The sequence below is a fragment of the Hemitrygon akajei genome, chromosome 16 (genome assembly GCF_048418815.1).
Source record: "Hemitrygon akajei chromosome 16, sHemAka1.3, whole genome shotgun sequence".
Taxonomy (NCBI): domain Eukaryota; kingdom Metazoa; phylum Chordata; class Chondrichthyes; order Myliobatiformes; family Dasyatidae; genus Hemitrygon; species Hemitrygon akajei.
This window is the reverse complement of record NC_133139.1, coordinates 33,561,628-33,575,692: the sequence shown is the minus strand read 5'-3', so window position 1 is coordinate 33,575,692 and position 14,065 is coordinate 33,561,628. Positions and strand designations below refer to the sequence as shown.

At 40.3% G+C, this 14,065-nt stretch overlaps 1 protein-coding gene across 2 annotated transcripts in view; it reads right to left on the bottom strand.

The window, feature by feature from the left end:
- The window catches only part of arid3a (AT-rich interactive domain 3A), an 87,114-nt gene extending 77,345 nt beyond the window's left edge, over positions 1-9,769 (bottom strand). For both annotated transcript variants that reach the window (XM_073068665.1, XM_073068666.1), the window contains exon 1: positions 8,995-9,769. In XM_073068665.1, coding sequence (XP_072924766.1) covers positions 8,995-9,660 — 666 coding nt within the window. In that variant the 5' untranslated portion in view covers positions 9,661-9,769. The remainder of the gene's footprint in view (positions 1-8,994) is intronic.
- Between the last annotated feature and the right edge of the window lie 4,296 nt (positions 9,770-14,065).

The window sequence follows — 14,065 nt, the reverse complement described above, 5'->3', positions numbered from 1 at the left end:
TTGTTGTGATCTTTGTATGATGTCCATGCTTAGGGAGAGTGGCAACAGTACTGAATTTCCTTCATTTGTAGACAATTTCTCTTGCTGTGGACTGATGAACACTCTGGTCTTTAGAACTGCTTTTGTAACCTTTTCCAGCATTTCTACAATTATTCTTCTAAGGTCCTCTGAAAGTTGTTTTGATCAAGGCATGGTGCACATAAACAGATCCTTCTTGAGAAGAGCAGGCTCTATCAGTAACCTGACAATGTGTGTCTTTTTAAAGGGCAGGGCACTTCTACAAACCACACCTCCAATTTCATCACATTCACTGGAATACCCAACTCTAAATAGCCTTTTTTTTAAAAAGACATTAGCCAAGAGTTTCACATACTTTTTCCTACAAATACATGTAATATTGGATTATTTTTCTCAATAAATGAATGAACAAGTAAAATTTTTTTGTGTTATTTATTTAATTGGGTTCTCTTTATCTAGTTTTAGGACTTGCATGAAGATCACATTTTGGGTCACATTTGTGCAGAAATAAAGAAAATTCTTCTGGGTTCACAAACTTTCTAGCACTACTGTGAACTGGAGGGGGACTAATATCCTAGTGGAGAGAGTTGCTAGTACTGCATTGAGTGGTTTAAACTAGAGTTGCAGGGGGCTGTGAATCAGAGTGCCACAAAAGATAGTGGAGTGGCTGTGGAGGCAGTTGTTGTTAAGACCTCAAAGACAGAAATCATAAGGTTAAGCATGGTGGGACCTATGTTCTGAGTTGCATACATTTCAATGTAAGAAGTATTGTAGGAAAGGCCGATGAGCTCAGGGCATTATCAACAAATGGAATTAAGAAATTGTAGCCATAAACGAGACCTCATTACAGGAGGGGCAGGACTGGCAGCTCAATATTCCAGGGTTCTGTTGCTTTAGACATAATAGAACAGGAGAGTTTAAAGGAGGAAGGGTGGTGTTACCAGTCAAGGAAAATGTCACAGCAGTGCTCAGTCAGGACAGACTAGAGAACTCGTCTAGAGGCTTTATGGGTGGAACTGAGGTATAAGAAGTATATGACCACATTAATGGGGCTATATTATAGACCATCCAACAGCCCATATGATTTAGAGGAAACTAATTTGTAGAAAGATTGGAGACTGTTGCAAGAAACACAAGATTGTGATTGTAGGTGATTTTAACTATCCATATATTGACTGGGGGTCCCTTACTGTAAAAGGACCAGATGGGATAGAGTTTGTCAAATATGTTCAGGAAGGTTTTCTCAATCACTATCTAGAAATTCCAAGAGAGTACGTAAAACCTGATGTCCTATTAGGGAATGAGGCAGGGCAGGTGACATAAGTTTGTGTAGAGGAACACTTTGCATCTAATGATCATAATGCCATTTGTTTCAAGGTAATTATGGAAAACAATACGTCTGGTCCTCAGGTTGAGGTTCTAAATTGGAGAAAGGCCAATTTTGATGCTATCAGAAAGGATCCAGCAAGTGTGGATTGGGATAGGCTGTTTTCTGGCAAAGGTGTACTTGGTAAGTGGGACGCCTTCAAAAGTGAAATTTTGTGAGTACAAAGCTTGCATGTGCCTGTCAGAATAAAGGGTGAGGATAAGAGGTTTAGGGAATCTTGGTGTTCAAAAGTAATTGAGGCCCAGGTTAAGGAAAAACAAATGTATAGCAGCTATGGACAGGTAGGAACAAATGAGGAACTTGAGGAGTATAAAGAAATGCAAGAGAACACTTAAAAAAGAAATCAGAAGGGCTAAAAGAAGGCATGACATTGCTTGAGCAGGCAAGATGACGGAAAATCCTAAAGGCTTCTACATATTTGTTAATAGCAAAAGGATTGCAAGGGCCAGAATTGGTCCTCTGAAAGATCAGAATAGTAATCCATGTGTGGAGTCAAAAAGAGATGAAGAAGATCTTAAATGGATTTTTTACATCTGTATTTACTCAGAAGATGGACACAAAGTCCAAAGAAGTGAAGCAAAGCAGCAGAAAATTATAGACCAGAAAGTTATTGGAAGGTATTCTAAGGGATCAGATATACGAGTATTTGGATAGTTCAGGGTTTAATTAAAGATAGTCAGCATGCCTTTGTGTGTGGTAGGTTGTATCTAACCAATCTTATAGAGTTTTGAGGATATTAGCAGGAAAGTTGATGAAGACAAGGCAGTGAATGTTGTTTACATTGATTTCAGCAAGACACTTAATAAGTTCCCACATGGAAGGCTGGTCAAGAAGGTTCTGTCACTTGGCATTCAAGCTGAGGTAGTAAATTGGATTAGACATTGGCTTTGTGGGAGAAGCCAGAGACTGGTAGTAGATGGTTGCCTCTCTGATTGGAGGCCTATGACTAGTGGAGTGCCGCAGGGATTGGTGCTGTGCTAGTTGTTGTTCGTCATCTATATCAATGATCTGGATGCTAATGAGGTTAACTAGATCAGTAAATGTGACAACAAGAATGGGGGTGTAGTCTTCCTGTCTACTATCAAAGCTTGCAGCAGGATCTGGACTAGCTGGATAAATGGCAGATGGAATTTAATGCAAATGTGAGGTGTTGCACCCTGGGAGGACCAATCTGGTAGGTCTTACACAGTGAGCAGTAGGGCACTGAGAAGTGCAGCAGAACAAAGGGATCTGGGAATAAAGGTCCACAATTCATTGAAAGTGGCATCACAGGTAGATAGGATTGTGAAGAAAGCTTTAGGCACTTTGGCCTTCATAGATCAAAGTATTGAGTACAGACTTGGGATGTTATGGTGAAGTTGTACAAGACGTTGGTGAGACCTAGTTTGGAGTATTGTGTGCAGTTTTAGTCACCTACCTACAGGAAAGATGTAAGTAAGATTAGAAGAGCACAGAGAAAATTTGCAAGGGTGTTACCAGGACTGAAGGACGCAAGTTGTAGGAAAGACTGAATAAGTTAGGACTTCATTTTCTAGAGCGTACATGATTGAGGGGAGATTTGATAGAATGACACAAAATAATGAAGGTGAGACATGAGGTCTTGGGTTAAGGGTGAAAGGTGAAATTTATAAAGGAAACATGAGAGTGAAGAGTGTGTGGAACAAGCTGCCAGCGCAAGTGGTGGATGTGATTTTGATTTCAATGTTTAAGACAAGATTGGATAGATATATGGAGGGAAGGGGAATGGAGGGCTATGGTTCGGGTGCAGGTCAATGGGACTAGACAGCTTAAATGGTTTGACATTGACTAGATGGGCCAAAAGGCCTGTTTCTGTGCCGTAGTTTTCTCTGACTCCATGGATATATACCATTAAATCCAATAAAACAGAAATAAATCTCAATCTTGCAGTCAATGTGGAAAGATTGACACAATAACACATTATTGCATAGTTTAAAAATAAATTAAAGGATGATCTGAAGACCTTAAAAGGGAAAATAAGTGCTTTCTTCTTTTAGTAAGATGAACAGTGGATCACTGGAAAACTAAAGACTAAATCAGCTTCATACATTTTAGCAGAAACTGTGTCATTACTTTTTTTTTAGCTATAATATAAATCCAATATGTACAATCAAATCATGCTAAAAATGCCTTAAAAGGGCAACTTCAAAAGAAACACAAACAACAATCAACGCATTAGGGCAGGATTTTGAATTCAACCCAAGAACTGAATTATAATTAGAGTCATTATTTCCTGCAGTAATGCTGGAAATGCTTAAGTTTGTGTAAAGTATCACATGCTTTGGACTAATATAATTGGTCTGTAAGCAGGCTAAATGAAAATGTACTTTTTTGCCTGGCAACATGGAAGTCAGATATTGCATCTGAACACCCATTTCATCACTTAACTCAGGGCATACTTTGTATAAGCCCCTCAGCTTTAACATACCTTCCCCAATGAATGGGGTTAATAGAAATTGGAAAGTTCAGTTAATTTTTTCCCTTTTATTTAATGATGCTTTTAGTTCATGGACATTAATTAAATATTTTACTTTGCTGATTATTATTTTAAGCCTTCCAGCCAGTGTTTTTTTTCCCTATCAAACACATTTAATAGTAGTTAAGTGGATTCTAATAGCAGCAAGCTGCCAAAAAAAGCATCAGAGGAGTCTGAACTAACATCTTAGGACACATCATCTGAGACTCAGCCACCACTTAAAAGTCACTCCACTTCATAGGACAGCCACAGCATCAAGGTGTAGATCTTGATTTAAACTGCAGGACCACATAAATGTGAAAGAGATAAGCACAAGACTAACAGTGCCAAATACACAATGCCTTACTCAGACGACAATCAAAATAATTGCAAATAGTCCCAAAAATATTCAAGAGAAGTGTAACAAGATCATTGGGGGGAGGGAGGAAAGCTCCATTGGTCAGGGTCAACCGTGGATGTTGCGTCCTATCTGTCTACGTTGTTGGTACACTAGCCAGTACGCGAGGCAGGGCAGTACAATATGGAGAGCAAAATGTTGCCAATGCAGCAGGCTCCCCTTCTCCACATCGTTGATGAATCTAAGGAATGGCAGACATTGATACAGTTTGACACCAGTGGCACTGCAGGAATTGCCAGTCAGCGTTGAACTCAACATAGGACTACCTTAAGGATTCCAACTCTGGACTTTTACCCTTGGGGTTTACTCCCAAACCCTTCGCTATGAGATGGTACAGCCTCAAGGCAGTGGAGGTTTGAGATGAGAGCTTTCCTTCTCCCAGATGAGCTGCCAACCGTGCTGGCAAACCCCATCTTCCTGGAGCAACTGGTTTTAAGGTGTCAGTAACTCAACTTTGTCCCTTCTCCTGTCAGAAGAAATGATTTTGCCAGGCTTAATAGCTAACTGGACTTGGTTGTCAGAGGCTATTTGAGCCACACGCCATTGAGAGCATTTAGTAGGCAGTGGGAGCTTACCCTACTACTCAGAACACCCCCTTCCCTCAGCTACAAGAACCTTAAACAACAAGATAATAACTATATCGAAAACCAAAATGAAAATTGCAAGCCAAAGTATCACAACCAACTGGAAAACTTGAGAGATCCTTTAAGAATGATAGATACAAACATAAAGAAACAATAATTAGAAATGTGAAAGATAGCAATTTTTTGGAATAGGATGTTAATAGAAGAATTTTCAAAATGAATACGGAATAGCAGACTTAAAATAAGAGAAGCTCATTTTATAAAAAACATTAGCTATTAGTTTAATTCATTAATCTTAGACCTGCAGGGATAAAATTAGGTCATAGAAAGGGCAGCAAAAATATTTTTCTTTTTAAAAAATAAAATGTTTATATTAGTATATAATAAGAAATCTGGCTATCCCCCACATTACCATTACTAAGTAACCCACTATCAACATAACAGATGTCACTACTGTCCATAGTCAAGTGGAATAGTCATATAAACACTGTGGTTAGGACAGCAGGACAGAGACTAGGTATTCAGTAGCAACTGACTCATCTCCTGGTAGCCCAAATACTACTTTTGTTAAATCATTCAAGTAGTACAAGTCAAAAATGTATTGGAATATTCTCCACTTTCCTGGGTCTGCAGAGCTCCAAAAGTAGTCACCACAATGTGGCCACGGCAGGTATTTTCTACAAAGTGCACTAGAATTATTTGCCAAAGCTACTCCCAAACACACAATCTCTTCTGCCAAGGATGATAAAGATGTATGGGAAATGGAACATCACCTATCAGTAGGCTCCCCTCCAAGTCACATTCTATCCTGGCTAGAAAGCATAACTGCCACAGACACTCATACTGAATTTACGTCTTGCTAGCTTGTATCTTTGTTATGTTGTCTTTTAATTAAGCAGTGGTATTCTAGATTATTGTTTCAATTCTTTTTATTATTTTATGTACTTTATAGGCAGACACCTCTATGGTGTCTAAAAAGTCTTATCCACGACAATGGAGGAGGCCATGGATGCACAACAATGAACGAGGTCTGTTGGGGTCATGTACTGTGTTCAGTGCTCCCGGTGTGGTCTCCTGTATATCCGTGAGACTCAACGTAGATTGGGAAACCGCTTGACTGAGCATCTATGCTCCATCCGCCAGAACAAGAGGGATCTCCCAGTGGCCACCATTTTAATTCCACTTCCCATTCCGATATGTCCATCCATGGCTTCCTCCACTCTCGTGATAAGCCACACTTAGGTTGGAGGAACACCTCCTCTGTTTGATTAGCCTCCAACCTGATGGCACGAACATCAATTTCTCAAATTTCTCTCCCCCCCCCACCTTCACCATTTCCCATCCCTTTTTCCCCTCTCTCATGTTATCTCCTTGCCTGCCCATCACGTCCCTCTGGTATTCCTCCCCCCCCCCCCCTCCTTTTTTCTTTCTTCCATTGCCTTCTGTCTCTTTCACCAATCAACTTCCTAGCTCTTTGCTTCATCCCTCCCCCTTCAAATTTCACCTATCAGCTGGTGTTTCTCTCTCCCCCCTCTCCCTCAACCCCCCACCTCTCAAATCTACTCAGCTTTTTTTCTCCAGTCCTGCCACAGGTTTTTGGCCCGAAATGCAACTGTGCTTTTTTCCATAGGTGCTGCCTAGCCTGCTGAGTTCCTCCAGCATTTTGTGTGTATTGTTCATACTTCAAATGTTCAGTTTCATGGTCTCTAATGATAGAGCCAAGAAATTCCTGTTCTTCTTGTAAAGTTTAATGGTGGTTGGCAGACCAACATAAGGTGTATTATCACCACCTACTGCGTTGGAGTGTGGAGCAAAGAGACAGGAAGCATACACACTATATTTCCCACCTCCACCAAAACAAAACTCAAATAATATCAAAAAGTCTAATGCTTTTCAGAAATTCAAATACTTATATACATTCCGATGACAGTGATTCCAACAAACTTTCCATGTTAAACTGTGCTCGTCTCAATGATCTCAATTAGATGTTTCCTTTGTACCTCACGGGAACTGCATTCAAACAATACATGCTGCACCATTTCTTGAAAAGTGCACTCCCTACAGATGCCAAATCATACACATCAATTCTGAACAGGGAATTATTCAACCTAGTATGTCCAATATGTAATTTAAATATAACTTCTCCCCTTTTATACCCATTTCCCAGTTGAATCTCCACCATCCTCCAAATTTTATACAAATGCCATCCTTTCTTTTCTTTATCCCAACTTTGATTCCTCAGTAATTGAATATAAACTTAATTATGGCCTTCGTCTCCCCCTTATGCAAAGGTACTATATTTATATCCTTAATTTTAAGTGATTCTTTGGCAAGAAGGTATGCCACCTCATATCCTTAAGTGACAATCTGTAGAATTTTTCTTCCCTTTTATCTTAAATAATTGATCAATTGTTTTATCAATTATTTAAGATATGCTTGAAAATTAACCAATTTTCAAGCATATCTGAAGATGTGTTTGGAAAGAAAACAAAACACACAAATACATTCAAATTAGACAATACTGCAGTGTTATAAATTTAACCCAATTATTTATATTGATTTTCATTTATACTGTTGTAACAGTAGACTGAAATAAATTTTAAAAGTTTAAATCAAAATGCCAAACTTCATGTTAAAGCAGATAATTCAAGTTTGAAAAAACACACATAAATGCTGGAGGAACTCAGCAGGCCAGGTAGCATCTATGGAAAACAGTACAGTTGACGTTTTGGGCCAAGACACTGTGTGTGTGTTGCTTGGATTTCCAGCATCTGCAGATTTTCTCTTGTTTGTAATTCAAGTTTGAAGCTCAATATTCAAAATATAAAACTTATTCTGCCAAACAATGTACAATTGTTAAAAACTTAACCTATCAAAGAGCTGAACAACAATGTTCAATCAACATTCCAATCTTCACTCCTAATTATCAATTATTCCAGAAGAACTTACGGCATGCTAAACAACACAACACTGTCTAGAATAACATTATTTACTCAGAAATACAAAATATTATCTCTTAAGAACTTCCTGTAGATATTTTGTTAAAAACATACTGGAAAAACTTTTGACTTAAAATAGGCAACTGTAGTGGATGAACAACTTTAGCTGCAAAATATTTACATGCTGGCTAAAACAATTAACATTCAGCTGAACCTTAAAAAAGTACTCACATAACATTAGCTTAAATTCTGCTAGACCCAAACCTCTATATTGCTTGGATAATTTCCACTAAAATTTGCCAAACTAAACTTTTGATCTTTAGCAAAACATCCACTGCTTTTGAAATCTCCCTTGGCTTACAAAGGCTAAATTTACAAACGTTTGTACATTTTTTCTAAAACATTTTAATATCATTAGTATTGAGAATAACCCTTAAAATACAGTTGCAAAAGAGATTTTTTTAAATGGCTATATAAAATTGACAAACGTGCAGTATATACCTCAATAATATTTGTTTCAGCTCAAATAATAACTTTAGAGGTTTGATAAATCAAGATTTGAGGATATTAAATTAATACTATAACCTAGGATAGAAGGGAGGAAATAAATCCTAAGTATTTACAACAGCAAAGATGTTAAAACTATCCGTGCAAATCTGCTAATTACTTTTCACTAAAGATTTAACTCCATTAAGCACTTGTATGACAACCATTAAAACAATTAAATGCAAAGATATTAACTTTAATCTCAATACAAATATGATCAGTTTTCTGTAACTCAAACTCTTTCGATGACAATCCATTCAAAATAATGTTTCACACAAAATGCCAAAGAAAATTATTGTCATCTAGCATATTAACAATGTAATCCAGTAACTGCATATTGGTTGCAGACATGTATAATTTATTGCACATGCTTAATATACACTGGATTTGGACACATGGGTCAATTATATTCTCCCTTCCCTCGCTCTCACATTGATCGTTTAAAGAATATGCAATATGTTTATATAAATGAACTGGAAATAACAACAGTCCTTATATAACTTTATCAATGCAATACTGTTTTAATAAAGTGATGACATTCATTGTGCCCGTTTTGTAAATACATAAGCTCAATTAATACTACAATTGTCATAACACAATTTAAAGTAAGATTTTAATATTTTACCTACCTGTTTAAATTGCTCCTCGTACGTCCAGTCGGCCTGATCCTGGACTTGCTGCATCGGCGGGTGTGAGTGGTAAGGTAGCCCGGTTAGTGGGCGCCGCTGCCCCGGCTGACGATGTTCCTCACTACAGTGGTGCATTCCCGGCTCTTCCTTTACTCCGCTGCTCCCTTCCATATCGTCCTCGAATTCCTCCTCTTCTCCCTCGTCGTCCTCCTCGGCAGCCATTTCTTCCTCAGGATCGGTATAACGCTGCTCTGTTGTCTCTTCCTCTCCCCCTTCCATCTCTTCTCCGCCAGATAAGGCCTCGCTGCTCTCAGAAAGCCTCGGACTGTCGCCTCGTTCCATATCCAGTTCCCCCTGAGCGCCGCGCTGGGCCGAGTCGCCAGCCCCCGCAGCTGCCGCCGCTGCTCTCATGGCGGCCAAAGCGGCGGCTTGCTGAGTGGCGATCTGCTGCGCGCTTGCCGGGTGCTTGTCGCCGGAACCCTCGGCCGTTGATCCTCGGGGCTCGTGCTGCTCCATCGGAACCCGCTGCTGCTGCTGCCCGGCCTGGAGCTGAACCCGTGCGCGCGGCGGCGGCGGCGGCTGCTCTTGGTGATGCTGCCGGGCCTCGAGCTCGAGCCGCGCACGCTGCTGCCTCTGCAGGTTTTCCATCACCGCCTGCAACTTCATGGCTTACGAGGGTGCCCCGCGCTTTCTCTGTCCCTGCACTCACTGTCAGACGGCGGACTTTGCGAGGAGACGATAATGGTTTAAAAAAAAACTAAACGGGTGGGGGGTGACTGACTAATACAAAGACCCGGTAACCAAGAGTCTCAACGAGTAAAGGGGGAGGGTGCAGAGAGATTCCACAACTTTTCATATAGATTGCTTTTCAGGTGTTGTGGTATCCCTGAGGCAGAAAAAAAATTCTATTAAGAATTCTGTTGTGAGGCAACGTCTTTCATAATGAAAAAACACTTTTAAAGGGTTGGGCGGCAAGGAATTCGTAAACTCGATTAAAGTTAATTATATTATGGTTCTTTAAATGTTTATAACAGAATGTATTAAAATCGGCACAAATTAAGCACAATGGAAATGACAATAAGAAAATAACTACAACTGAAAAAATATAAATAAAATCAAAACAGGTAAAAAATGTTGTTACTAACACAGACATACCCTTCATCAGAATATGGAAGGAAGAAAAAACACTCTTAGCTGGTATTTTTGGGTGCCAAGGATTACAATTTTCCAACGACTTCAGTTTTTCTTTAGAAAATAACTGTCTCATTTTAATCTTACAACTTTTTGTCAATGTATTTCTATTAAAAGGGCTAATTCTGGATGGAACTGTTAAGACAGAGTTGTACTTTGCCCATGTTTGTTCTTACTAGGGGGAGTACACCACTGAAGTAAAATTGGAGGTCTTAAGCAGTTGAAGTAGATTGTAAAGGATCGACAGTTCATACTCCTTCCTTAATTATATCGCTTTTCATTGTACAAAAAAACTCCTAATTTGTTAATACAAGAAATTCTGCAGATTCTGGAAATCCAGAACAACACACACAAAATGCTGAAAGAACACAGCAGGTCAGGCAGCACCTATGGAAGCAAACTGTCTGTGTTTTGAGCTAAGACCCTTCATCGGGATTGGGAAGGAAGGGGGAAGATGCTAGAATCAGAAGATGGAGGAGGGGAAGGAGTACATGCTGGAAGGTGATGGGTTAAGTCAGGTGTGGGGGGGGGGATGAAGTAAGAAGCTGGGAGGTGATGTGGAAAAGGTTAAGGTTTGGAGAAGAAGGAACCTAATAGGAGAGGAAAGGAGGGGGTTGCACCAGGGGGAGGTGATATCCAGAAGACATAAGAGGCTAGAGTGGAGAATTGAAAAGGGAAGGTGCAGGAGGAAAAAAAATACTGGAAGTTGGGAAAATTGATGCCATTAGGTTGGGGGCTACCTAGACAGAATATGAGATGTTGCTCCTTGGACCTGAGAGTAGCCTCATCATGGCAGAAGAGGAGGCCATGGAGATGTGGGAGAGGGTGGCATCAGTGGTGGAGAAAGGGAAGCCCCTTTCTTTGAAGAAGTCCTCATCTGGGAACAAATGTGGTGGAGATGAAGGAACTGAGAGAAAAGGAATGGCATATTTACAGGAAGGGAAGAAGTATAGTCAAGAGGTAGAATTAAGATCCCTATTCCCATTAAGTCATGTCAGTCCATGACCTTCTCTTCTGCCACAATGAGACCACTCTTAGGTTGGAGGAGGAACACCTCATATTCAATCTAGGTAACCTCCAACCTAATGGCATGAACATTGATTTCTCCGACTTCCAGTAATTTTCTTACCTCTTCTCCTCACCTGCCTATCACCTCCCCGTGGTGCCCCTCCTCCTTCCCCTTCTCACATGGTCCACTCTCCTCTCCTATCAGATTCCTTCTTCTCCAACCCTTTACCTTTTCCATTTATCACCTCTCAGCTTCTTACTTCAAGTACTCACCCACCTGACTTAACCTATTACGTTTCAGCTTGTACTCCTTCCCTTCCAAACCCCCCCCCCCCCCACCCTTGCCTTCTTTATTCGGTAATCTTTCTACAGATATACCACGGACAGCATTCTAACTGGTCCATCACAATCAGGTATGGAGGAGCAACTGCACAGGAATGGAGAAAGCTGCACAAAGTTGTAAACTCAGCCAGCTCCATCATGAGCGCTAGCCTTCCCCAGCATCCCAGCACCTTCAAAAAGTGAAGCCTCAAAAAGACAGCATTCATCTTTATGGACCCCTATTACCCAGGGATTGTACTTTTCTCATTGTTAGCATCAAGGAGGAGGTACACGAGCCTGAAGACACGCACTCAATGTATCAGGAACAGCTTTTTCCCCACCACCATCAGATTTCTAATTATATTTCTGATTAACTGTTAATGACAGTTTTAACAAGGGTTCTTGATGCCAAGCTCAACCAAAACCTGCCTGAATGTCCAAAGTAATTGCTGTTATCTCATCTCAAGAATTCTGCTCTCTTTTCCATGTTTGGCTAAAGCCATGATGAGGTTTAAACTGAGTTGGGGGGAGAGGGAGCACTGTTGCACTGTTCATGAGAACTTTCATCACTTTGTTGAAGGTTGAGAGTAGATTGATTAGGCCATATTGAATTTGTTCAGGTTTTTGTGAACAGAAGTTATCTGGTTATCAGGTTATCAGATAGGAGCCCATGCTTAATTTCTTGACATAAGACGGGAAGAATTGCATTGAACTGAAGACTAGCTTCTGCAAGGAAACCCAGGTGGATTGTTAGCTTTGGTATCAGCATTCTCATGCCAGGCCTCTCCATTATCAAGGTTGAAGTATTTTTGAAGTTACCATATCTCATTGGTGTTAAAGTGTTCATTGCCATTCAGGGCTAGATGTGGCAGGACTGCAATGGTTTGGTTCTGATCTGCTGGCTGTGGGATTGCTTGGCTATCTGTTGCATAAGTGTTTTACTGTTTAGCCTCTAATCTTGTGTTGCATTTCCAGCAACATGACATATATTTTTAGGTACACCTTGTACTGCTTTCATCTTGATTGTTTCAGTATGTGCTCGACCTTGAGGTTACAAATTATGATGGTGTGCATTTCTATTGCTGCAACACCTTGCTCAGTTTTAAGCTGCCAGATCTGTTCTGAGTCTTCCTCATTGAGAAAACATGTATTGCCACATTATCAGAGAGCCTCACAGCTCCAAGAACTTAGATTCAATCCTGACCTTAGGAGCTATCTGTCTGGAATCTAGACATTCTCCTGTGTTTCATCCAGATACATTAATTTCCCCCCACATCCCAAATATGTGTTGTTTGGTGAATTAGCTAGCGTTAAGTTACTCTTTAGTATAGATAAGTGGCATGAGAGTCTGCAGCTGAATTAAGTGAAAATGAGAAAATAAGTACAAGATTGCTCTGAGAGCCAGCATAGGTATAATAGGCTGCTTGGCTTCCTTTTGTAGTGTGAGGAAATACATGAAATATACTATATATGAAACATGATGGAGAAAATTCTCTGTGCAGAGACAGAACTTCTCCTCAACAAGAACTTTGTCACTGTATGGCAATTGTATGGTTCATAACTTTGTCACTGTATGGCAGTTGTATGGTTCATAACTTTGTCACTGTATGGTTCACTGTGATATCTGATGGCAGTGAGGAAAAAGCTGTTCCTGATACATTGAGTGTGTGTCTTCAGGCTTGTGTACCTCCTCCTCGATGCTAACAATGAGAAGAGGACATGCCCTGGGTAATAGGGGTCCTTAATGATGAATGCTGCCTTTTTGAGGCTTCGCCTTTTGAAGGTGCTGGGATGCTGGGGAAGGCTAGCGCTCATGATGGAGCTGGCTGAGTTTACAACTTTGTGCAGCTTTCTCCATTCCTGTGCAGTGGCTCCTCCATACCTGATTGTGATGGACCAGTTAGAATGCTGTCCGTGGTACATCTGTAGAAATCTGTGAGCATCTTTGGTGACATACCAATTCTCCTCAAACTCCTAAAATATAGCCACTGTCCTGCCTTCGTTGTAATTGCAACAATAATTGCAGAATGATTTTAACAAAATGGTACATGGAGCTTAGAAAAATAGAAGGCTGTGGGTAACCCAAGGTCATTTCTAAAGTAAGTACATGTTTGGCACAGCATTGTGGGCTGACGGGCCTGTATTGTGCTGTAGGTTTTCTATGTTTCTAACCCCAGTATTGAACAAAATTGCCTTAGTGTGAACGGCTTAGATGAGGTGAAATTCGGAAAGTTCTTCTAGGAATGTTTTAGAACCACTATGTACATATGCCTGCAGGACCTAATCTGTTTTGATTAAGGAGAAAGACATGGTAGGTGAAGAGTTCAGATAGAAGGGTACTGTATGCTAGAGCATGGTGTTATATGTTAAAAGATGGATAAATCTCTAGGATCTGATGAGATATAACCAAAAAAAGGAGGCAAGGGAGGAGATTACCCTGGGTCTCACAGCGATTTTTGTATCTTGCTAGCCATAGGAAAGGCAAATGATAACTGCAGGATAGCAAATGTGATTCCTTTATTCAGGAAAAACAGCAAAGGTCCATGAGCCA